Below are 26,593 nucleotides of genomic sequence, written 5' to 3' on the forward strand. Positions count from 1 at the left end.
CACTACAGTCTAATGCCAAAAGTCTATTTCTGACAAAGGTTTTTATTGGGTTTATATGATAATTGTTAATGTTTTATTAATCTCTCCTTATTTCTCTTGTGTGTTAGCCGGCCAGCAACTCTGATGGTGGGATGGTGAAAGTGGTATTCTATTGGAATTAGCATGGCAGATTTAAATTAGGATGCTAAATGGCAACATTTTCATTTTTGGCTACAGATAGCGGAAGAAGGTAAATAAAAGTGCTTTACTTATATGCAGGGCCTCTGGAATTATGTGGCAGGAAAATACCAACTTATGAGGCAGGGTTGACCATTTCATGTGGCAAGAAAAGTCCAGTTTTTACAATGTCAATAGCTCTAACTCAAGCAAATGCGAGACCCATTGCATTGCAAATTCTTTTTGAAATAATACAGCCAGGCACTGTGGCTGCTGGGCTGTGACCTAGGCTGTGTCAATGTGTGTGCCTCAGTCAGCCCCTCCTGAGGCTTGCTCCCGCACCATTCATGTTGTGACTATCTGCGGCGGCTGCGGATTTGCCAAGGCCTGACTACTATAATTTATGAAGGTTGACCAGCAGCTGAGTGATCCGGGTTCGGGGCCTCTCATATCCCCTTTCAGACTCCCTCGGCCCAGGTGTCCCACATGGGACACTGAGATGCAGCCTCAGCAGTGATACTCTTTTGCAATTAATTGATTGCCACATTTGTTTAACAGTACGATCACGTTATAAGGGCACTAGGTTAGTGCCTTTCCATTTCTGGTGCTATGCAGCAGTTTTAAGGTCTTGGAGTTTGTTGTTGCTCAAATGGGTGTAATTTAAGATTTTTGTTTCCTTTATCTTCATTTGCTTGGTTTTGCTCGTGAGAAAGTGTCACTTATAGTCATTGAAATGTCAATCATAATTACACTGAAATTATGAAAATCTCACACATAGCAATTTGAAACCTTGGCAGCTATGCAGAAAGTTCTAGTTTGAAAACTGTTATTACTCTGACAATGTGGCTTTTGTAGTGCTAAGATCTCATCTTGGTTGTTCCTCAAAAAACGTGACTCAGGACATCTGAAATTCCTTGTTGAAAAAAAAAAGTATTTTTGTTTGTATTCTCCTCTTTCCAGGTATACCAAGGATGCGGAAATCCACGACCAGCCCCAGGCCGAACCAAGCGGGCCCCCAAGGATGAAACAAAACGAAGGTTCCGAACGTATTCTCCTGAAGAGAAGCCTACCACTGCAGCTGGTACAAACTTGGACAGACTGGTATGAGAGCAAGAGATTTTTTTGCATTGACATCAGAGCTTGATATGAAAGGCAGTTCTTGGGGTCTGAAGGCAAAGCACAGGGTAGAATGTGATGGAAGGCAGAAAGGGTATCATATGTGAGATGCAGGTCTTCTAGTCTGAAGATAAGAAAAGGATGACATGTCATTCATAGTCTTTAGGCTGTTATAGCCACAGGTCCTGGAGTCAGATAAACGGTTTAGGGGAGAACATATATGTTCAGGATGTGCTGCCTAAAGCCAGAACAGAGGATATTATTTGTGGCATGTGGTTCAAAAACAGAGAAAGGCTCATATGTGCTGCAGTAGTTGTGGGATTAGAAGCCAAATAGATGATTTATGTAAGGCATAGGCCATATCGTCTTATCACATGGTTGTTCAAGCTAGGAAACAGAGTAGCTGCTTTCTGAAGATAAATGAGTTTAGACTTGTATTAGAAGCACAGGACCTGAAGCTGTAAGGTAGATAGTTGCATTTAGAAATGTACCTAAAAGAATAAACAATTCACTTTCCCTTATAAAGTTATCCCAATCTCTCCTGACCCTTGCGCTGTAGCTACTCCAAGTCATGCTGTGGGCAGCAAACTTGATAACTGTCTTGTGAGACATCTATTCGGGACTCTAGAAAGAGGTTTTTCACACCTAAATTAGCCTGCCCTTGAAGAGACAAACAGGGGTTCCCTTTTGCATCTAGTGAGTTGTGTGGACCTCTACATTTAGAGACATATAAAGAGCCTGGCTAGATATTGTGATTGTTTGAAAAAAGTATACCAATTCATCTATGCAAAAGAATTGCCTCAAAAAATCCTGTTGCCTTGAGGATCACTATGAGAGCCTTGGTTTTCACTAACCTTCTGCTTAAGTGGGGATTTACCACAAAAACAGTTTTAAAAGACGCAGGCTCAAAGGGAGCCTTGCTCAGAACTCGAAAACTAAATTTAGGCTACTAGGAGAAAGAAGCGGAACTGTGACAATAACATCAGTCGAAGTGTAGTTATGTGGGTATGGCTTTTGCTAGCTATGCCGCATTTGTAATTGGTGTTTTACAGTGTGAATCTTTTCTGCATTCACATGTTGTGCTTTATTCCACCATTGATTAATTGGGTTTGGAACAATCTTTTTAGTATCTTTTCTCTCTCTCTCTTTTTTAACGTGGACATCTGTGTCGACCATTTAATGGTATGTGCCTTCTTGGGTGATATCAGCTGTACACCCTTGAAGGCACTCTTCGTGGTTGCTATCTTTAGCTTCTGTTGTAACACTGTTGAGTCTGTCAGCACCGGTGAGAGTTCTGGGTTGAAAAGCAGAAAAGTAGACTTTTTTTTAGGAAATGCACCAAAAAAACTTGATTAGGTGAAGAACCAACAGATATTGAAGGAAATGCTGAAAGATATTCAACAGTTTCAGATGGCCCACGAGGACTTTCTGACATTTGTCAGAAAATGAAGAGAGTGTATAGAGCATACACCTTTCCGGTTCTGCCCTAACCGCATCACAAATCCTCCCAAAAATGCAGCCACACTGAGTGTGTAACCTCTGTTTGCAGAGCGACTGTCAGTCTGAGGATGACAAAGTGTTTGCTGAATTTCAGCCTGAGACGTGGAAGGTGAGGGAAAAAGATGGACTCACCATGCGGTAGCAATGACACAGAAACACACTCCCTGGGAACAGCTGGAACTTGTCAGTGTTTTGCGTAAAAAAATAACACTAGCCTGGTTAGAGGCAAAAAATTGCCTCTAACCAAACTAGCGCCATTTCCTGGCGCACAACTACCCAAAACATGACTCCTGTCTTAGAATGACAGGAGTCATGCCCACCACCCCAGTGGCCAGCACAGGGGACAAGTGTCCCCTGGGCCTGGCCATTGCACCCTGTGCCATGCAGGGGGGCCCAAGTTAGGGCCCCCAATGGAACCGATTAAAAAAAAAAAAAAAAAAACTTACCAATACTTACCCTACTTACTTGGGATGGGGTCCCCCATCCTCTGGTGTCCCTCTGGTGTGGGTGGGGGTGTTCCTGGGGATTGGGGAGGGCACCTGTGAATCATTCCATGGTGTTTGACCATGGAAATGGGTTCACAGGTCCCCTAATGTCTGGTGTGACCAGGCGTAAAATAATAGTGCAAAGCAAGCTTTGCACCATAATTTAGCCCCTCCTCCCATCCATGCGGCATTTTAGCATGGGGGAATAAATATGGAGCTATGGGGATAGCACAATTTTGTAGATGGGAATGCCTACCTTGCATCTCATTGACGCAAGGTAGGTTCATGCATCCAAAAAATTGTGCAAACTCCCAATATTTTGATGCTAGACATGTCTAGCGCCACAATATAAATATGGAGTTGTTTGCACCGAATTTGCATAAAAAAATAAAAAAAACACAGATTTGGCGAAGAGTGTAAATATGCCCCTATGTCTACATCACACTCAGTTCACCATAAACTTACTTAATCAACTAGGCTTCACTATCAACTTTCAATATTTTCACCTGCGTCCTCTTCAAATCCAACCCTATCTCAGGGCTGTTCTCAACACGCAACTGGAATTTGCTTATCCCAACACAGCAAGAATACAAAACTTTCAAACACAACTCTTGTATTTCTGCCCCAATCACCAAATCAGAGTCAAATGTGTTATGAGGCTTTTAGACATGATGGCCTCTTGCATTGCCATAGTGCCACATTCCCGTCTTCACATGCGCCCGTTGCAAGAGTGTCTCGCATGCCAATGGTCTCAGGCGCATGGTCGTCTAGAGGATCTAGTGTTGGTAGGCAGCCGCACCCATCGCTCCCTGCAGTGGTGGAACAAAACCAACTTGTTAAAGGGGCAGCCTTTTCTAGACCCTGTTCCACAGCTCATTCTAACAACGGATGCATCTCATATGGGGTAGATTGCTCACTTTCAGGATCTCACAGCCTGAGGTCTCTGGGTTCCCAAACAACGCACTATGAACATCTGTTATTCAAGCTTCTAGCTGTTCAACTAGTGTTGTAAGCGTTCACAGCTCACCTCATCAATAAAGTTGTCCTAAATCGCACAGTCAACATGACAATCAAGTACTATGTGCAGAAACAGGGGGACACACTTTCTACAACTGTTTCGTCTAGCACAGACAAGCCATTCAGCACAGCATTCTCCTGCTAGCAGAATATCTCCCAGCGACACACAACAACTTTGCTGACCTCCTCAGCAGGATGCAGCAACAAGTCCTCGAGTGAGAACTCCACCCATAAGTCCTGCTTCCCTAATTTCAAAAGTGGGGGTACCCAGACAAAGACCTGTTTGCAACAAAAGAAAATGCAAAATGCCCACACTTCGCCTCCAGGTTTCTGTACCCTCAGTCCAAGGGCAATGCTCAATGGATAAGCTGGTCAGGGATACTTGCTTACGCTTTTACACCTCTTCCTTTTCTTCCGTTTCTGGTTTGGAAGCTCAGACAAACAACCTTCACGTTGATACTGGGAGCCCCCATGTGGGCCAGACAACCATGGTTCACCACTCTTCTAGAACTGTCAGTGGTTCTTCTTGAGAAGCTTCCTCTCAACCCGGGCCTTCTCACTCAGAACCATGGTCAAGTCAGGCACCCAAATCCCAAGGAATTACATTTTGTGATATGGCTCCTGAGCTCAGAGTTTGGATACCTTAAACTACCTCAGGAATTCATGGATATCCTTAAAGAGGCACTTCAACCCACTACTACAGCACAGTACTCAGCAAAATGGAAACATTTTGTCTGCTACTGTCTATCCAAACAATGGGATCCTTTCAAAACGTCAGTGCAGGGTTTTCTTTTGTACCTTCTTCATTTGCAGAAAGCAGACTTTGCGTACACTTCCAGAAGATTACATCTAGCAGCTACAGCTGCCTACCTTCAAAACAGACAGCATACTTCCCTTTCAAGATTTCAGTCATTAAAGCTTTTATGGAAGGAATTAAGAGAGTAATTCTGCAAAGGGTAACTCCAGTGCGTTATTGGAATGTTAACATTGTACTCACTAGGCTCATGGGTCCACCATTTGAACTTTTACATTGATGTCCTTTTCAATTTCTCTCATGGAACGTGGCATTCTTAGTTGCTATCACTTCACTTAGGCTTGTAAGTGAGTTCCAGGCATTAACCCTGCAAGAATCCTTTTTTCCAAATAGACAAGGATAAAATACGTGCCCGCACCAATCAAATATTCTCACCAATAGTGGTATCTCAGTTTCACCTAAATCAAACCATTGATTTGCCAGTCTTCTTTCTGCTCCCAAATTCTGTTGCTGAAATAGCTTTCCACGCATTAGACGTAAAGAGAGCGCTCCATGTTGAGGGTGTGGACAGTGTCAGAAAACAAACTGATGGTAGCACGCAGGGGTGGCACTTATATGCGGTTCTGCTTGTCACTTCTTCAGCGAAATAACACCAACAAGGAGAATGGCTGTTAAATCTTCCTGATCCAGTCTGGTGCCAGTGGATAGTTTAATATTATGGTCAATAACCCTTGGCTATGCTTTTCCATGAGTTTCATTTGTCTCCAGAGACTGTACCAGGTCATCCCAACGTGTGTTTTACAGAACTTTTGAATGGACAAGTTGCTCCAGTTCAAGGCAGCTCCTTTCCTCCTGATGAAAGACCACAGCAAGTGTTCTATCACAACCCAGTTTCCCTTGTTTGTTTTTTACCATGACTATCAGGAGAATTAGAGAGGACTGTTCGGCACTTTCCTTCCACGTATCTGACAACTCCATTCGGGAATACAACAGAGTGTTAGTGGCCATCATGAGAAGCCCGTTTTAAACTTATGCACAAGAACTCCATCCAGGAAATCTATCTAAGATAGGTTTATTTTTCACTCTTTTCCCTATCTCTACCTCCTCCCTACATCCTCTCCCCACCTTGTATCCCTTTGGAGTGTGCACCCCGTACAGTGCTGCATTGCTGTTAAGCTAGGTTCAATCTTTAGAAATACCAAAACATACGTGCAAAAATACATAGCATCTTTGTGACTTGTTTAAGCACTTGCCGCAAGGTGTTTGGAAGTCCTGCCTTAAATTTTGTCTGCACACTTCCCTTTACTTTATTTCATTTGGGGTAGTACTTTTGAAAGGATTGTTTTTTTTTTTTTTTTTTACATTTTCTGTGATTTCTGGAACCATTGACTGGATGGCTGAGTAATGCACAACATGTGAATTTCAATAGCATGAAGCTAATAACTATTAGTACAGGTAAGTAAAACCTTTCGTCCATTTTAGGTCTTGGTGTGTTTCTGCCCTTGCTTACCTAGCTGCCCCCATTACATCTTCATCTTTTAGGGCTATATTCCCAAATAAATAATTAGTTTACTCTTGGAGATGGGGGTGAGCATGGTGATTGCTAAAAGGGACATTGCCCGCACCTGGACTTCTTCGCCGACACCCTCTATCCCGACATGGACTCATGGCATAAACTGGGGTGGTAAATTGGAAGAAGTTATTTACGAGCCCCGGGGATGCCCCAACAAATATGGCAAGGTGTGGAAAAAATGGTGGGACTATCACAATATGTTGACACCAAGCCGTTGCAATTGTGGGCTCTGCATCCCTCACAGCTAGCTGGGAGTACAATCTGATTCTGCTGTATTGGAAAGTGGTTCGTAGCTTGGGACGGGCAAAAGTTGTTGTTGTTATTATTGTATAAAACGGCAATAAAATGCTTTATAAAAAAAAAAAATACTCTTGGGAATTTACCTTAATATCATTTTTTAAATTAAAAAAATTCCATGGTACTCCTAGGATGCTGTGATTGTTACAGCTTTCCAGGAGTCCTCGCATTTGTAAACATTTACATAGGCGCAAATGTAAAAGTCGGACATTTTTGGGCATGTATAAATGTTATAGAACAATGCATTTGCCCTTGATGTTTTTTTTTTCTCTACAACAAAAATGTTTTCCCCATGAACAAACCCCTTCAAATATACTCTCCAACAAATTTGAGATTGTCCATAATCCCACACCACCATGTATATACATTTTGTTTCTGGTGTTGACTGGGGTAAGTCTCTAATGTATCCAGAGTTGGAATGTACCTTGGATAGGTTTATGAATACTACCAAACTCACAGGTCTGTGGTTGTTGACCAACTTTCCAAGGCACGCTTGCCTGCAAAAGTCCACTTTCCACTACTGGGAGCAGATTTGCTCAGGCATAATTTTTCAATATCCTGGTTTATGATTCCACGTAAATAAATTCTGTTAAGAATGTGAATCCATGCCTTGTGAAATGAGACTCCTGCACACACAGTTTTGTGATTGTGGGGATTCGGGCTGTCATAATATACGACCTAGGACGATTGTCCTCTCTGTAGGTTCCCTGCATCTACTTGAGTTCCAGTGGTCCGGTGTGACCTGCCTTGGGGATTTGAGCCTGGTACCTGTTAATTTGCTCCACTCTGGTATTGATTGTATATTCATCATGGGTTTATCTTCATTTCGTTTTAATTCACTTTGCTTGTGTGTATCCCACCTCGTGCAAGAGTTAAGCAATCTTGATAATGAATACCCGATGTCTTCCTGTGGATTAGACATTTTGTTCGCGTCAGCTGCACTCTTGTAGCTTTCCCTGGATATATTTACGATGTTCTTGTCTTTTTGTTTTGTTAATTTTATTTCCAGGGAGTCAAAACAAGTAGCAGTTTTCACCTCTCATGTAGGTCTCCTGCTTTGTAATATGATTGTTGCCTTTGTTGTGAACCACCTTTTTATACTGATGCTTTAAAATCTTCCAAAATCTCGAGGAGGTAACAGTAAGTACAAGTTGCTAATAATGACTGTGATACAGGTAGTCATTCGTCCACTGTCCTCTAGAAGTTGCACTCACCTTGTCCTTCATCTTCAATGAGTAGTCTTTGTTAAAGAGGAGATACTTGATATAAAAGAGACAGGGCTTCTAAGGGTAACCTCTTGTGGAGCTGAAACTTTCCCTTGTATGCTTGCCCTAAAGGATTGACATCCCACAAGTGCCCATATGAGAATAATCAGTGTCTATCTTTGCCGCTTTCTCAGATCACAGACGTGAAGGAGAAGCTGAAGCTCATGAAGCGTTTCTGGGTAACCCTTCCACACACACTCTGCAGCGATGACAAGGTGGCAGCTGATGTGACCAATGAAGACAAGTGCTGGAACGGTCAGGCCCGGGGCAGGTAACAGCAGTGGAAAAGCGAAAGAGGAGAGGGGAGGTGGCCATGTCATCGGCACATGATGGTGGGGTGTTTGAGGCTCTAAGATAAGTCAATAGATCCAGGTAAACTAAGAGAACAAGTGAGACATTGTGAGGATCGGGAACTAAGTTGCCACAAATTCACAGGGCAGATCACAGCAACTTCATGTGGATCTGTAGATGTGGTACTGCAGGGGATGGGGTAGATGGGTGACGTTGAGTGGCAATTTGGAAGCTACAAGAAGGATTAGTTACTTACCTGTAAATCCTAGTTCTCTTCCAGGGGTATCCTCATCAAAGTCATAAACATTGAATATTCCCGCCCTTGTGCGGGGACCCCGGAGCATGTATAAAATACACACATAAAATATGAATTATGCACGAAAAAATATATATATATAGCATTTTTAGTAGCCATATCTTTCATACTAAATTCATATATACATGTGTAAAACAGCAATGCAGACTATATTCATAAATAAGCTAAAATGCTTTATTTCTATGGAGTTTTTTTTTTTAACATTATAAAATTACAAAAGAGAATAAATATCTACCCAAGCCCCCAAAACTGGGCTGAGGGAAAATAAGCAGCAGCAGTATCTAGAGAAAAAAGAGAAAAAACTACATTGAAAAACAATGGAGCATTCTTAGCCGGTAGGCTGCATGCAGGTTAACACAGGAGAACCATAAAACTTTTGGCACCGTGCCTTTAAGACCCTGAGCACCTCCAGTATCCCACCATGCCTCAAGGATGAAGGAAAGGTGACAGTTGGTTCACAGTTAGGTCAGTACTTTTTTACGGTGACAATCTGTGAAACTGATTCGAAAGACGGTCTGTCCTGCACTTCTAGGAGACGTGCATCCGGGGAGGAGGGTGGGTTGTTTATGACTTTGATGAGGATACCCCTGGAAGAGAACTAGGATTTACAGGTAAGTAACTAATCCTTCTCTTCCAGGGGATCCTCATCAATAGTCATAAACATTGAATAGATTAGCAAGCCCATCCCTAAACTCTGCGGACTGTCTAATAGAAGTGCAGGAGTAGATACGTATTATGCAAATAAATTTCTCAGAGAGGCCTGCCCAACCTGGGCGTCTGCTCTTGCATCTGAATCTAAACAGTAATGTCTAGTAAAAGTATGTACAGACTTCCATGTAGCAGCCTTACAAATCTCAGAGATTGGGACATTGTTAAGGAGGGCAGCAGTAGCCGCTTTTCCCCTTGTGGAATGCGCTTTAGGCCTAGCTAGTAATTGTTTATTAGCCAGCTGGTAAGTATTAACAATACAAGAAACTATCCATCTTAATATCGTTCGTTTAGATGCTGCCTCTCCTGTCCTCAAATGGCCATAATTTACAAACAAGTGGTTGGAATGTCTAATCGATTTTGTCTTATCCAAATAAAATTTCAGCACTCTTTTCAAGTCTAAGGAGTGCAATGCTTTCTCCGCCGGAGTCTCGGGATGGGGAAAGAAAGTTGGTAAAGATATAGTTTGATTGATGTGGAATTCTGACACCACCTTCGGAAGGAAAGATGGGTGAGTTCGCAGAACCACTCTATTATCGTGAAAAACTGTGTACGGTTCTTTTGAAGACAAAGCCTGAATTTCACTGACCCACCTCGCGGAAGTAATGGCTACCAAAAATGCTGTCTTCCACGTAAGTTGTCGTAAAGAGGCCTTGTGTATAGGTTCGAAAGGAGGGCCCATAAGTTTTGACAGTACTATGTTCAGTTCCCATGGAGGAGAGGGTCTCCGAATGGGTGGAAAAACTTTCTTCAAACCTTCTAAGAAATCCTTGACTACTGGTTTCGTAAAAAAGGATTCCTGAGAAGGTGACTTACGATAGGCTGTAATGGCAGACAAATGTACCTTAATAGATGATACCTGCAGACCGGACTTGGCCAGATGAAGTAAATAAGACAGTATGACATCCTCCTGAGCCCGTATGGGATTGTGCCCTTGTTGACAGCACCATATGTAGAATCTCTTCCACTTAAAAGCGTAAGAACGCCGCGTGGAAGGCCGTTTGGACTCCTTCAAGATGTTCATACACTCCTGCGAGAGCCCTAGGTGTCCATACTGCAGGAATTCAGGAGCCATGCTGTTAAGCTCAGAGAGGGTAGGTTGGGATGTAGAATCCTGCCCTCCATCCTGCTCAGAAGATCCGGTCTGCACGGCAGCCTCCTGTGAGGTTTTTCCGAAAGTTGAGGAGATCTGTGTACCAGAATTGACTGGGCCATTGTGGCGCTATGAGAATCATTCTGGTTCTGGATTTGTAAAGTTTGTTGATCACTGCCGGTATGAGGGGAGTCGGCGGAAAAGCGTAGAGAAATATCCCTGACCAGTCGATCAACAGGGCATTCCCTCGAGATCCCGGACGGTAGAACCTGGATGCGAAGTCTGGGCATTTCTTGTTTACTTCGTCTGCGAAGAGATCCAATTGAGGTCGACCCCATTGAGCGAAGATGTCCTCGGCGACTTCGCCGTGTAGGACCCAATCGTGTGCGTCCTCTAGGTGTCTGCTCAGGAAATCTGCTTCCACGTTTTGTTGACCTGGCAGGTGAACCGCTGTAATTTGACATTCCCCTGGCCAGGAGCCAATGCCATTTCGTTTGGGACTCTCGAGATTGGGATCTCGTTCCCCCCTGTCTGTTCAAATAATACATTGTGGTTGTATTGTCCGTTTGTATTAGGAGAGATTTCCCCTGAATCAATGGAGAAAAAGACTTGAGAGCCAGATGGACTGCTCTGAGTTCCAGCAGATTGATGTGGTAGTTCCTTTCCTTGTCGGACCACAGGCCCTGAGCTTGGAGGGGACCCAGATGAGCCCCCCATCCCTGAAGAGACGCATCCGTTACCAGAGTGTCGGATGGAACTACCTGGTGAAACGGAGAACCTACTGACAGGTGAGGTCTGTGCATCCACCATTGCAATGACTGAAGCGCCGCTGTCGGTAGCCGCACTCTGTCCTCCCAGCGACCTGTCCTTTGGCTCCAGTTGCTCTCCAATGCCTCTTGAAGGGGCCTCATGTGCAGCCTGGCATTTGGGACAATGAAAATGCATGAAGCCATGGAGCCCAGTAGCGATGTCACCTGACGGGCAGTAGGTGCGTCTGCTTTTAACAGGTCTTGACACTTCCTGTGTATCGATAAAAGTCGTTCCTCCGAAGGATACACTCTTTGGAGCTCTGTGTTTAGTACAGCTCCCAGGTAGTGAAGGTTCTGTGTTGGAATCAAGGTTGACTTTTGGTAGTTGATTTGAAGACCTAGAGACTCGAAAACCCTGAGCACAATGTCCCGATGGCTTCTCGCCTGATCCGGAGAGTAAGCCTTCAGTAACCAGTCGTCTAGGTATGGGTAGATGAAGATCTTTTGTTTTTGAAGATGTGCCGCTACCACTGCCACACATTTCGAGAAGACGCGGGGGCAGATTTCAGGCCAAATGGTAGAACTCTGAACTGATAGTGCTGTGAAGCTATTAGGAAACGCAAGAATTTCCGATGCTTGGCAGCTATTAGGATGTGAAAATATGCATCCTGCAGATCGATGGAGCACATCCAGTCTCCCTGATGTAGTTGCGGGAAAATCTGGTGAAGGGCTAGCATCCTGAACTTCTGTTTCCTTATGTACTTGTTCAGCAGCCGTAAGTCCAGAATTGGTCTGAAAACGCCCTCTCGGCCCTTTTTCGCCACCAGAAAATAACGGGAGTAAACCCCCTTTCCTCTGTGCGCAGGTGGAACCTTTTCTATTGCTTTCTTTTGTAAGAGGGCGAGAGCCTCTTTGTGCAGCAGGCTGAGATGAGATGGAATGCATCTGGCTGGTGGCAAGTGTGGTGGAGGCTGTCTGAAAAGAAGAGAGTAGCCATTTTCGACAATGTTGAGCACCCATTTGTCTTTTGTGATAGAGTGCCACTCGTGAAGATAATCCGTGATACTTCCCCCCACCGGAGTGGTGTACAGTGTCGAGGGAAGCGAGATCTCATTGTTTGGCCGGCGCCTTCGGTGTGGACTGTTGAGGTCTACTGGACCCTCGCTCCCTTGTGGGTTTACGAGCCTGAAAAGGGGGGCGTCCTTGCCGTTGTTGTGGCCTTTGGGACCAGTGAGGGGTTTGAACCCTCTGCTGGAACGGGCGCCTGTCATAAGGCCTGTACCTCCGCCTGAAATCTTTCTTCCTTTCCAGGCCCACCACCCTCATGGTATCCACCTCTGTCTTCATGCGGGCCATCTCTTCATCTGCATGGGTACCGAACAGTGAGTTCCCGCTGAATGGGAGGTTTAGGATGCGCTGTTGTGCTTCCTGCTTTAAACCAGTCAGTCTGAGCCAGGAAGACCTTCTAGCACAGATTCCATGCGCGTACCCATGCGCAGCTAAATCCGCCCCATCCGCCGCCGCGCTGATGACCTGGTTGGATACCAGGCATCCCTCTTGCAGGATTTCTTGAAAGTCCTGTCTGTCTTCTCTGGGCAATTTTTCTGTGAATCTGTGGAGGGAGTCCCACAGAGAACGGTCATACCTGCCCAAGAGTGCAGAAGCGCTAGAGACTTTCATTGCAGATGCCGCCGTACCACACATCTTTCTCCCCAGAGAGTCTAGATGCCTGCTCTCTTTATCTGGGGGGACCGTGGAGGATGATGCCACCGAGTGGGTTTTTCGGGCTGCAGCCAATATAACAGAATCCGGTGGAGGATCCTTTCTTAGGAATAAAGGATCCTGTTCGGGAGCCTTGTATTTCTTTTGAATCCTAGCCGGGGCAGACTTGAGTGTGGCTGGGGTCAGAAAAGTGTCCATGGTTGGCTGCAATAAGCCAGGCACTAGTGGTAGTAGCTTTCTCGACACTGATCTGTGCTGCAGAGTCTCAAAGATGACTGAGGAGGAGGTAGTTGGCTCCGGAACCTCTATACTCAATTTCTGCGCTCCCCTTAACAGCACCTCGTTAAAAGTGGTAATGTCATCCACCGGGGAGATCCTAGCAGGTGGAGAATCTGTTAAGGTGGGGGAGTAACGCCCAACAGATGATCCTGACGACGACCAAGAGGGTGATCTTCTGTGTCTTGATCGCGACCTGGATCTCCGATGGGAACGAGACCTACTGCGAGACGCTGTAACAGAGCGCCCAGGCCTCGCGGTCGGTTGACGAGGAGCAGAACGAGCCCGTCCTGCCCTCGCTGTCGGCGATGGTGTTCTCAGGAGAGAGGCAGTAGGAGAGTACATTTGAGAGTATTGTGAATCCGGGGAGGCCGCTGGTCTATTCAGGCTCTCCAACCATCTAGGTGATAGGTTGATGGGAGAAACATGCCCCGATGATGCCGCTCTCGAATGAGATGAGTCACTCCGTATGGAGACCACTGGAGATGGTGCCTTATCTGCTGGAGGACGATGCTCTACTCCCTGCGCGACAGGTAAAACCTGTGTCGACGTCGACTGCTGTGCCGACGTCGAAGGGCACACTGGTTGGTCCGGTCTCGACGTTGAATGCCTCGACGTAGAGTGTCTTGACGTCGAGCGGCGATCTGTGGACCTTGACCTACTCGCCGTCGTGTGCCTCTACGTGGAGCGGCGAGTGGCCGACGGCGGATGTCGCTCATGCCGTCGTGGCGATTTCGACGTCGTGTCTCTTGACGTCAAGGGGCGAGAAGTCTTCGGCGGCGAACGGGCGCGCCGGTGATGGATCGACGTCGATTGGCGGGCTGCCGTTGACGGAGATATGCCCCTGCGATGACCATGTTCCCTCGACGCCGCATCCTTCGACGTCGGGCGAGTCGCCGTCGACGGCGATCTATGCCGGTGAGATGGTGGTAGCGACGACGTCGACGGGGAACAAACAGGTACTTTCCTACCTGTTGACGTCGACCTGGCCATTCTCTCCTGAGAATGGCCTGCTGGTTGCCTGGGAAGTGAAGAGGACGATGTCTTTTGCCTCTCATGAAGCCCATGTAGCCTGATCTTCTCTCTGTCCTTCAGAGTCCTCTTTGACATGTTCTTGCAGTGCTTGCAAGTGTCAGGGCAGTGACTCTGAGGAAGGCACACTGTAGGAAGTTGGCTCTGTATGTGCTATTTCAAAGTAAGGAATAGCATGCACAGAGTCCAAGGGTTCCCCTTAGAGGTAAAATAGTGGTAAAAAGAGATAATACTAATGCTCTATTTTGTGGTAGTGTGGTCGAGCAGTAGGCTTATCCAAGGAGTAGTGTTAAGCATTTGTTGTACATACACATAGACAATAAATGAGGTACACACACTCAGAGACAAATCCAGCCAATAGGTTTTGTTGTAGAAAAATATATTTTCTTAGTTTATTTTAAGAACCACAGGTTCAAAGTTAACATGTAATATCTTGTTTGAAAGGTATTGCATGTAAGTACATTAGGAACTTTGAATCATTTCAATTGCATGTATACTTTTCAAGTTATTCACAAATAGCTATTTTAAAAGTGGACACTTAGTGCAATTTTCACAGTTCCTGGGGGAGGTAAGTTTTTGTTAGTTTTACCAGGTAAGTAAGACACTTACAGGGTTCAGTTCTTGGTCCAAGGTAGCCCACCGGTGAGGGTTCAGAGCAACCCCAAAGTTACCACACCAGCAGCTCAGGGCCAGTCAGGTGCAGAGTTCAAAGTGGTGCCCAAAACGCATAGGCTTCAATGGAGAGAAGGGGGTGCCCCGGTTCCAGTCTGCCAACAGGTAAGTACCCGCGTCTTCGGAGGGCAGACCAGGGGGGTTTTGTAGGGCACCGGGGGGGACACAAGCCCACACAGAAATTTCACCCTCAGCGGTGCGGGGGCGGCCGGGTGCAGTGTTAGAACAAGCGTCGGGTTCGCAATGGAAGTCAATGAGAGATCAAGGGATCTCTTCAGCGCTGCAGGCAGGCAAGGGGGGGCTTCCTCGGGGAAACCTCCACTTGGGCAAGGGAGAGGGACTCCTGGGGGTCACTTCTGCAGTGAAAGTCCGGTCCTTCAGGTCCTGGGGGCTGCGGGTGCAGGGTCTTTTCCAGGCATCGGGACTTAGGTTTCAGAGAGTCGCGGTCAGGGGAAGCCTCGGGATTCCCTCTGCAGGCGGCGCTGTGGGGACTCAGGGGGGACAGGTTTTGGTACTCACAGTCGTAGAGTAGTCCGGGGGTCCTCCCTGAGGTGTTGGTTCTCCACCAGCCGAGTCGGGGTCGCCGGGTGCAGTGTTGCAAGTCTCACGCTTCTTGCGGGGAATTGCAGAGTTCTTTAAAGCTGCTTCTTGAAACAAAGTTGCAGTCTTTTTGGAGCAGGTCCGCTGTCCTCGGGAGTTTCTTGTCGTCGTCGAAGCAGGGCAGTCCTCAGAGGATTCAGAGGTCGCTGGTCCCTTTGGAAGGCGTCGCTGGAGCAGAGTTCTTTGGAAGGCAGGAGACAGGCCGGTGAGTTTCTGGAGCCAAGGCAGTTGTTGTCTTCTGGTCTTCCTCTGCAGGGGTTTTCAGCTAGGCAGTCCTTCTTCTTGTTGTTGCAGGAATCTAATTTTCTAGGGTTCAGGGTAGCCCTTAAATACTAAATTTAAGGGCGTGTTTAGGTCTGGGGGGTTAGTAGCCAATGGCTACTAGCCCTGAGGGTGGGTACACCTTCTTTGTGCCTCCTCCCAAGGGGAGGGGGTCACAATCCTAACCCTATTGGGGGAATCCTCCATCTGCAAGATGGAGGATTTCTAAAAGTTAGAGTCACCTCAGCTCAGGACACCTTAGGGGCTGTCCTGACTGGCCAGTGACTCCTCCTTGTTGCTTTCTTTGTTCCCTCCAGCCTTGCCGCCAAAAGTGGGGGCCGTGGCCGGAGGGGGCGGGCAACTCCACTAAGCTGGAGTGCCCTGCTGGGCTGTGACAAAGGGGTGAGCCTTTGAGGCTCACCGCCAGGTGTCACAGCTCCTGCCTGGGGGAGGTGTTAGCATCTCCACCCAGTGCAGGCTTTGTTACTGGCCTCAGAGTGACAAAGGCACTCTCCCCATGGGGCCAGCAACATGTCTCTAGTGTGGCAGGCTGCTGGAACTAGTCAGCCTACACAGACAGTCGGTTAAGTTTCAGGGGGCACCTCTAAGGTGCCCTCTGGGGTGTATTTTGCAATAAAATGTACACTGGCATCAGTGTGCATTTATTGTGCTGAGAAGTTTGATACCAAACTTCCCAGTTTTCAGTGTAGCCATTATGGTGCTGTGGAGTTCGTGTTTGACAAACTCCCAGACCATATACTCTTATGGCTACCCTGCACTTACAATGTCTAAGGTTTTGTTTAGACACTGTAGGGGTACCATGCTCGTGCACTGGTACCCTCACCTATGGTATAGTGCACCCTGCCTTAGGGCTGTAAGGCCTGCTAGAGGGGTGACTGACCTATACTTGCATAGGCAGTGAGAGGCTGGCATGGCACCCTGAGGGGAGTGCCATGTCGACTTACTCGTTTTGTCCTCACTAGCACACACAAGCTGGCAAGCAGTGTGTCTGTGCTGAGTGAGAGGTCCCCAGGGTGGCATAAGACATGCTTCAGCCCTTAGAGACCTTCCTTGGCATCAGGGCCCTTGGTACTAGAAGTACCAGTTACAAGGGACTTATCTGGATGCCAGGGTCTGCCAATTGTGGATACAAAAGTACAGGTTAGGGAAAGAACACTGGTGCTGGGGCCTGGTTAGCAGGCCTCAGCACACTTTCAATTGTAAACATAGCATCAGCAAAGGCAAAAAGTCAGGGGGCAACCATGCCAAGGAGGCATTTCCTTACACACACAATACAAAGAGAGTGTGGGTCTGACTGGGCTTTCTTCTTCCCACAAGAAGGGCATTTGACAAAAAGTGAAGGCATTTTTCTGTCAGGAAAAAACTGCCAAACTCAGACAAAGATGTTATCTGTCGAGTGAAACAGGAAAAAACGCTGTTTTAAAGGATTTTTCTGAGAAAAACTCAGAAAAATAGAGAGCTCAATGCTCCAGGATCCTCTCAGAAGAAGCCAGAAAAAAGAACTGACCTAACTGTGAACCAACTGTCACCTTTCCTTCACCCCTGAGGCATGGTGGGATACTGGAGGTGCTCAGGGTCTTAAAGGCACGGTGCCAAAGTTTTTATGGTTCTCCTGTGTTAACCTGCATGCAGCCTATTGGCTAAGAATGCTCCATTGTTTTTCAATGTAGTTTTTTCTCTTTTTTCTCTAGATACTGCTGCTGCTTATTTTCCCTAAGCCCAGTTTTGGGGGATTGGGTAGATATTTATTCTCTTTTGTAATTTTATAATGTTAAAAAAAAAAAAACTCCATAGAAATAAAGCATTTTAGCTTATTTATGAATATAGTCTGCATTGCTGTTTTACACGTGTATATATGAATTTAGTATGAAAGATATGGCTACTAAAAATGCTATATATATTTTTTTTTTCGTGCATATTGCATATTTTATATGTGTGTATTTTATACATGCTCCGGGGTCCCCGCACAAGGGCGGGAATATTCAATGTTTATGACTTTGATGAGGATTCCCCTGGAAGAGAACTATGAGTTCTCTGGGATCCGAGCTTCACATCCAGTTTTCACTTTATTGCTCTCTTCCTCTCATCGCTCCTCTCTCGCTTTTTCTCACCTCTCCGCCAGGTATCTGCCGGATGTGACTGGGGATGGGCTGGTGAACCAGATAAACAACCCTGAGGTGGAAGTGAACATTGAACAGTTGGATGTACGCACTCGCCAGCAGATAATGCAACTGCGCATTACCACCAACCGTCTGCGCAGCGCCTACAGTGGCAACGATGTGGACTTTCAGGATGGAGCCTGTGAGTGCTTGAATGGGCTACTGTGTCACAGATTCCAATCTTTCCCTGTCATAAGTGCATGCAGGCTGTTCCCTTCTCATTACTCATATTGTGGAGTTGTACACAGATATCACACTGCACATAAGATAGTGATTACATAGCATTTGGTACAAGGCCAGTGCTGTCACATGCTGGATTGGAATAAAAGCTTCCCTCGCTTACAACACAAGTAAAACACACTTGGTAACAGTGAAATCTTCTCTCATGCACAGAATAAGTAATACATGGGTAGAGCCACTACAAACACAGACGGGGCAATGTGTCTGATCTGCATTGCTTTGGGGAAGGTGTGAGTCTGAATGTGTTTCTTTAAACCAGAAGAAGTCTATTGAGCACCTCAGAGGTTGGATGCGCAGTACGCAGCGTAACGATTTGCCTTAAGCTCGAGTAGGGACTGCAGTTGGCAGCTCTGTGAATGACTGTAAAGTGCAGTGCAGAAGGAAGTTATGTGATAGCTTTATGGCCAGTACAATGAATTACCATTTTCTTTTCACAGATGACGATGGTAGCGGAGGATCTGGCGGTGGTGAGCGCTATATCGAAGACCGGCCCTTAGGACCAAAGCCGGGTGTCCGGCAAGACGAGGGCCGCAGTACACGTAAAGAGCGACCGGGAAAGGGCAATCGGCAAAACCAACCTAACTGTGGCCTCTCCGTGGAGATTTCCCCCATATTAATGCTCTTGGGGCTCCTCCTGCTCACCTGGTGCTGGCGGTAGCCCCTTGTATCCATGCCCTACAGGGAAATCGCTAGCTCGCTAAATGGTACAATGGCGGGGGACCATTTACTTCAGCACTGACCAGTGGGGTCATCGCCAACAAGACCCCTCCAGACTTGAGGATGGACTTTGTCTGATTTTCCTTTCTCTTGCCTCAGATGCCTCTCCAGTTGGTAACATTGCTCCCTTATCCCTTGCACCCTGATCTTTCCTTTATTTAAATGGTATACAGCTTACTGAGCCAGTGCCTCTGAGGCTTTGCCACAATATCCTGTATATCAGCTGGAGAGGCCAATTCAAATAGCAGAGCAAGGGGCAACTTTTATTATAGTGGCACACTACCCTGCCCGCAGACCTTGGACTGAACCCGGGTCTTCTCAGTTTGTAAAAAGTGGGTTCGGGGTCTGAACTTTGAGAATGTGGGAGGCGGAATGGTGTTAGGCGATTGCTGGTTTGGGCAGTGCAAATGTTTATCGGGGTCAACGAGTGCCTGGAGCACACTGGACTCTTCTCGGCCCCCTCTGTCAGGATTCTTTTTCAGTATTCTTGGATATATGTGAGATTGTCCCTGTTTAAGCAGGAACAGGGAGCGCACTGCAAGAATGTGTCTGTTCTATGAAGGGGTTTGGGATGCTTCTTTTAGTGGGTGGGATTGGGGCTCACTTCTGCTGAATCAGGGCTGTGCCCAGCTTGGCTTAGTGTCTTATACCAGGGGTTGGGCGGAATGTTTCTTATATTAGTGTACCTTATGTCTTCCAGTAATGTTAAAAAGGGAGTACAGAGAGACTGCACGAGGGACAGGTTGTGAGGAAGTTTTTGGCCCTGTAGCCCTGCAGTCATTCACACTCTCCATCCATAAGAGACTGAGATCAAAGGGGAGTTTATTCACAGCAGTTGTTCTCCCAGTATCTCTCACTGCATCCGGTACCCACACTAAGGAAAGGGACTTATAGAAGTAGTTTCCCAACCATCTTTGCCATTATTGCCCTTACAGCCCATTGGGGTCACCCCGAGAGGTCGTTGTCCAGCCACCTCTCTCAGTATTTTTATTATAGCCGGTCGCAAACCCAAGAGCTGAACCATGCAGTAACTATCCCATTATTTCCATAAGAGGCTGTTACACACATGGTAGGACCCTTGGGGTTTACTTCCTCGGCCATTACCCCACTATGTGTTTTAAAGCCACTCACAGACCCATCGGAATGCCTCTTGGGAGATCACCATCTCTCTCAGTTTCCCCGTTATAGCCAGTGCGCTCACTCATGGGAGGAAACGTGGAAGATTGCTTCAATTATCTCCCCCATGTGTCCCTCCACCAATTGATTCCTGGAAGTGAAACTCGATAGAGCATTTCACATCCATGTATCACAGTGTAGCCATTATGGCTAGTTATTGACATTTGGTTGATGACCTCATAGCAGTCTCTTGCATTATCCCCAGTATCGTTAGTTACTGACTCATTGGGAGATCCCATCTGAGCCATGGTCTCCAGTATTTCCTTCAGACCCAGGGAGACCCTCAGTACACCGCATTGCAGCCACCTCACTTGCAGTGTTTCGCTCTGTGTCTGCACGTGTTTCTCCCTCCAACATTGCTTTCTTCTCCACTCTACAGAAATGCAGCAGGTCTTCCCTGCTGTGCTCTATCTGTTCCTTCTGTTGCTTGTTATGTCGCCTCCCAGCTCCTTATACCTTTTCAGCACCGCGTCTCCCTCAGCCCTTCTCTCTGTGTGTTTCTCTCCTTAGACTTTCTAAGTAGCACAATGTAATGTCTCTCTCTCTTATAGGTGCTTTTTTAATTTGAATAATTGAACGCTGGCCTTGGGTCAGTGTGCGTTTGTGTTTTTTAAATACACGATAAATAAAGATTTAATTTATTGATTTTGAAACCTCTTCCTTCGTGTTTCTGTGTCGAAAAATTCAGGTTAATTCCAGGGCCAGTCCAATCAATCAAAGGACAAATAAAAATGATCAACGATTTGAGATTATGAAGCATTTATTAGAGCATGTGCACCCACTAAAATAGAGAAAAACAAAGCCAGCAGGTCTCACCTTTGGGACCTGTTGAATACTCCACCTAATTTGGGGACAGCAGAACAGTACGCTCTGTGTACTCAACCATTAGGCCAGTTTCTTCTCTGGCTTAAAACGTTTATAACAATTAATACAAAAGCATGGGGATTAATGGTAAATTCTACATAATCACCAATGCATGTTATGCAGCATGACGATGCATTGATTCATCAATGATTGGCAAGTCTAAGGGCCTGATTTAGATATTGGCTGATGGGTTACTCCGGCACAAAAGTGACAGATATCCCGTCAGCTGAAATCTAAATCCCCATAGGAAAAAAATTGTATTTAGATTTCGGCGGACGGGACATCCGTCACCTTTGTGACAGAGTAACTGATCCACCAATATCTAAATCAGATTTCATCAAAACCAACATTGACTAATGATGTCAATTAATTATCAAAGTTCCAGATTCCATTTTTCTCTTCAGACAGTATTGGTACTGAAGTCCTTTTTTCACAGAAAATAGATGAAATATTCTAACGCTAAACAGCACATGAACAGCCCACGTATGTTACGTAACACCACTGCTTCTTCAGGGCTGTAAAATAACAGATTTGAATCTGGACTTTCGCATCTCTGTTATACTCAATTAATAACTCTAATGCATAACAAAATAGTGAAATTCAACAAGTCAAAATAGTCCAGATACTATGTTCACATAAAAATTAATGTCTTTACACTACACAACGGCACAACATTTATGCATGTTTGTAAATATAAACTCAAAGAAAGAAGTCTCCTCAACTAGAATTAAAGAAAAGAGAGAAATTAAGGGAAAGTTCTAAAGGGAGAATTTATAGTATTAGTGGCTCATCTAGAGGAATGTTTTTATCTGTATATAATTTCTAAGCCTTTGATAACTGGCTTGGCTGGCGCAACATAGTATTCTCAATGCTATCTGCAGTGCCATTGACTACTGACCATCACAAGAAAACTGCAATACAGCTCTAGAGTCAAACACAAAAAGTGATAATCTCCAAACTCTGGGTTTAATATTCCTAAATTCCAACGTCCTAAATTCCCTCTTACCTATTCATTATACTTCTTCATCACGACTCTGTATTGTTCCAGATTCTCTCAAAAGCCACTCCAAAATCAGGTACCAACGGTTAAGCTTATTAGGATGTCACTCTCAGTATCCATCATCCATAATAACTAAAGCAAAAATAAGAAAGCCTAAATAATGAAATTCATGCAAGCCTCACCAACAGAATACCACATCAACAGAGGAAAAAAGCATGCTGGAAGCATCTGTGGCTGTAGATACAAATGTGCATATTCCTGCTTTCTAGTGTTGGGCCCGGGTGTGTGCAAGTTGTTTTTCTTCAAAGAAGTCTTTCAAGTCACGTGGTGGAGTGACTCTTCCTCTTAGTGATAATGCGGCTCCATTATTAGACTGTTTTCTTTCCACAGTCGGGTTTAGACATGTGATCCTGTACTCTGGTTCAACACCTTTCCGATGCTCTTTTCGGTCCACAGGGAACCTTCCTTCCATTGGTACTGTACTTCTACTGCATTCCCCTGCTTTCCTTTGAGGGTCGACGTTTTAATATTCTACTCAAGCAAGGTCTGTATCGACCACGGCCCCTCCTGGGCCCCACCTGTCAAGGCCTACTCCTGTTTTCATTGCATCTTTCCACCATGCCTCATCAGTGATGGAACAGAGTACTTTTTGGTATTGTCCTCGTTGCTATGCGAAATATCCTCAGACTTACCTCCATTAGGTCTGCAATCTGTGTTTGTCACCGGAAGAACACCGAGGCAGCTGGTGATGCCTGCCGCTCCTTCCACTCCAAAAAGACTCTTTGTGGCAGTCAAGCTCATAAACTCAATATGTGCGGAGAAGACACGCCAGACTTTTTCGGTCCAGGGGACTTAGAGTGGGTACAACAACTTCAACCATCAGCTGTGGATGAAGAGGCTTTCTCCCTCAAGGAAAGTTTTGCTTCCAACATGGCGATCAGTGACCTCCCATCTGCTCAGCAGGCTGTGATTACGGCACCCCCTCGACACTGCATGCATTCAGAGCAGCCTTCAGCCAAAAGGCATGCAACCCCTCTGTAACATCAGAGACAGGCTTTCAGACTGCCACTGCCTTCAGGGCTATGGTTGGCACCAATTAATTGCTTGAGAAACCCTGCCCAGCTCTATGCCAAAGAAGCCTTTTAGACTGAGCTTTTCGTCGCTGGCCACGCCAGCACAGGCACAAATCTGACCCTTGGCCTCTGCATCATCCACCTCTGCGCCGAGGGACACCTCAGAGCCAAAACAGAAGACACCCTCAGAGTGGCATCGACCTCCCAAGTTCGACAACAGACCCGTTGGGTCCATCCTCCATAAGAGACATAAACAGCTGGTTATCCACCCACACATAGGCCACATCCTTGCTTCCCTCTTAGGCCCTGATGCTCTGTCCTCCAAATGTCAGCTGCCCTTCAAGGAGGACTTTGACGTTCCAGTTCCTACAAAACTGCACAAAAAGGCGGGTAAGGCTATCAACCCTTTACCCCTTGCACCACCATCACCTCCACTTACCCCTCTGCCTCAACCTTCAGCCTCCCCATCTCCTTCTCCAGGGGCTCCCCTTAACATCGCAACTCTGGGGTCTCCACATTCTGACACAGGTGGATGTGATGGGGTCAGGACACATTTGGGCCTCCCCCACAAGGTGACCCATGGGACTCCTACGATTATAGAGCCACCAGGGGACCCAGATCTGTACCCTACCTGCCCCTCCCAATGATTCTGCATCCTTTCAAGAACTCATCAGTAGAGCTGCCTCCTGCCATAAGGTAGAGCTTCAGAGGGAGGCTTTATAGGAGGACTTCCTATTTGAGACTCTTTCCTCCACACAGTATCTCCCCATGCTCAAGGGCATGGTGTGTCACACCCCTGACATTTTTAAAAATCCTGTCTAAGCTAGGGTCATAACACCTAGGATAGATAAAAAATATAAGGCCTCTCCTTCTGACCCTATATATATATATATGTTCGATGGCATGTGTAGCTGCAGATACACATGCTGTGCACATCCCGCCATCTGGTGTTGGGCTCGGAGTGTTACAAGTTGTTTTTCTTCGAAGAAGTCTTTTCGAGTCACGAGACCGAGGGACTCCTCCCATTTCGACTCCATTGCGCATGGGCGTCGACTCCATCTTAGATTGTTTTTTTTCCGCCATCGGGTTCGGATGTGTTCCTTTTCGCTCCGTGTTTCGGGTCAGAAAGTTAGTTAGAATCTCGGAAAAAACGTTGGTATTGTTTGCGTTCGGTATCGGGTTAGTTACAACAGATCGACACCGAATTTAGAAGAGTTCCGGTGGCCCTTCGGGGTTCTTTTCGATCCCCCGTCGGGGCCTGGTCGGCCCGGCCACGTGTGAATTCAAGGCTGATGGAACGGACCCCATTCCGCTTCTGTCCAAAATGCCATAACAAGTATCCGTATACGGATCAGCATCTGGTCTGTAACTTGTGCTTGTCCCCAGAGCACAAGGAAGATACTTGTGAGGCCTGTCGAGCATTTCGGTCCAGAAAAACGTTAAGAGACCGAAGAGCCAGAAGACTGCAGATGGCGTCGACGCCGACAGAACAAGAGCGTTTCGAGGAAGAAGAGGAAGCTTTCTCTATCCAAGAGTCGGACCCGGAAGAGCTCGAGGCCGAAGAAACGCCGAAAACCGTGAGTAAGACGTCGAAACATAAGACTCACGAGAAGTCAACAAAAGCCCAGGGGACGCCACCGCCAACAGGCCATGGCTTAACCCAAACAAGTGGTGACCGAGCCAAGGCACCGAAAAAGGGCACGCTGGTGTCGAAGTCATCCGACTCCGGTCGAGATACCGCCACACAGCAATCTCGGACCCGAGACATCGGCTCTGAGAAATTTCGGCACCGTCACAGCGGCACCGAACAAATTCGGCACCGAAACACCACCACGCCGAAAATTACAAAGGTTTCTTCGGAGCCTAAAAAGACGTCCGAAAAAGTTTCGGTTCCGAAACATCCAGCCTCGGAGCCGAAAACAGGTTCCTATACAGAGGAACAAGGATTGTCCTCCCAAATGAAAAAACATAGATTTGGAGAGGAACTTCAAGCTGTAGAGCCAGACTATACTCAAAGGAGGCTCCACATTCATCAAGACACAGGGAAGATAACCACTCTTCCTCCAATTAAAATAAAAAGAAAACTTGCCTTTCACGAAAAGGACAAGGAGCCACAGGCAAAGGTGGCAAGGAAAACAACTCCACCACCGTCTCCACCACCATCAGTGCACACATCACCAGTAGCAACTCCTCCACTGATGCACTCCCCGACTCATACTACCATGAGTCAAGATGATCCTGATGCATGGGACCTTTACGATGCTCCAGTATCGGACAACAGCCCAGACTCGTACCCTGCCAGGCCGTCCCCACCTGAGGACAGTACATCTTACACACAGGTGATCGCAAGGGCAGCTGCTTTCCATAACGTCACCTTGCATTCCGAACCAATTGAGGATGACTTTTTGTTTAACACGCTATCCTTCACTCATAGCCAATACCAAAGCCTACCTATGCTCCCAGGAATGCTAAAACATTCAAAACAAATCTTTCAGGATCCTGTTAAAGGCCGAGCCATAACTCCAAGGGTGGAGAAAAAGTACAAGCCACTGCCAACAGATCCAGTTTATATTACAACGCAGTTAACACCAGACTCAGTAGTTGTCGGGGCAGCTCGTAAGAGAGCAAACTCTCATACCTCGGGGGACGCACCACCTCCAGACAAAGAGAGTCGCAAATTTGATGCTGCGGGCAAAAGGGTTGCAGCACAAGCAGCAAACCAATGGCGCATTGCCAATTCACAAGCACTTTTGGCAAGATATGATAGAGCTCACTGGGGTGAGATGCAACATTTGATAGAACACTTACCCAAGGAGTTCCAAAAAAGAGCACAACAAGTGGTGGAAGAAGGACAAAGTATCTCTAATAATCAGATACGGTCTTCAATGGATGCAGCAGATACGGCTGCAAGGACAGTAACTACTGCAATAACAATAAGAAGGCACGCATGGCTGCGCACGTCAGGGTTCAAGCCGGAAATTCAACAAGCTGTGCTAAATATGCCAGTTAATGAACAGCAGTTGTTTGGCCCAAAAGTCGACACTGCTATTGATAAACTCAAGAAAGACACTGATACAGCAAAAGCCATGGGCGCACTCTACTCCCCGCAGAGCAGAGGAACATTTCGCAAAAAACCTTTTAGGGGAGGGTTTCGAGGACAACCTACTGAAACCACAACATCACAAACAAGGCCCACTTACCAAAGCCAATATCAGCGGGGAGGTTTTCAGGGGCAATATAGAGGGGGACAATTCCAAAAAAATAGAGGAAAATTCCGAAACCCCAAAAGTCCTCAAAATAAGCAGTGACTTACAAGTCACACATCCCCATCAAAATAAAACACCTGTGGAGGGAAGACTAAGCCAATTTTACAAACATTGGGAGGAGATAACAACAGATACTTGGGTACTAGCAATTATCCAGCATGGTTATTGCATAGAATTTCTCGAATTCCCTCCAA

At 46.3% G+C, this 26,593-nt stretch overlaps 1 protein-coding gene across 1 annotated transcript in view; it reads left to right on the forward strand.

Moving 5' to 3' along the window:
* Positions 1–20,849, forward strand: part of GPC2 (glypican 2) — a 91,718-nt gene extending 70,869 nt beyond the window's left edge. Inside the window, exons 7-10 of the mRNA XM_069216280.1 lie at positions 1,117–1,257; positions 8,298–8,434; positions 18,027–18,205; positions 18,741–20,849. Coding sequence (XP_069072381.1) covers positions 1,117–1,257; positions 8,298–8,434; positions 18,027–18,205; positions 18,741–18,961 — 678 coding nt within the window. The 3' untranslated portion in view covers positions 18,962–20,849. The remainder of the gene's footprint in view (positions 1–1,116; positions 1,258–8,297; positions 8,435–18,026; positions 18,206–18,740) is intronic.
* The last annotated feature ends 5,744 nt before the right edge of the window (positions 20,850–26,593 follow it).

Source organism: Pleurodeles waltl, chromosome 12, assembly GCF_031143425.1.
Source record: "Pleurodeles waltl isolate 20211129_DDA chromosome 12, aPleWal1.hap1.20221129, whole genome shotgun sequence".
In the NCBI taxonomy this organism is placed as follows: Eukaryota; Metazoa; Chordata; class Amphibia; order Caudata; family Salamandridae; genus Pleurodeles; species Pleurodeles waltl.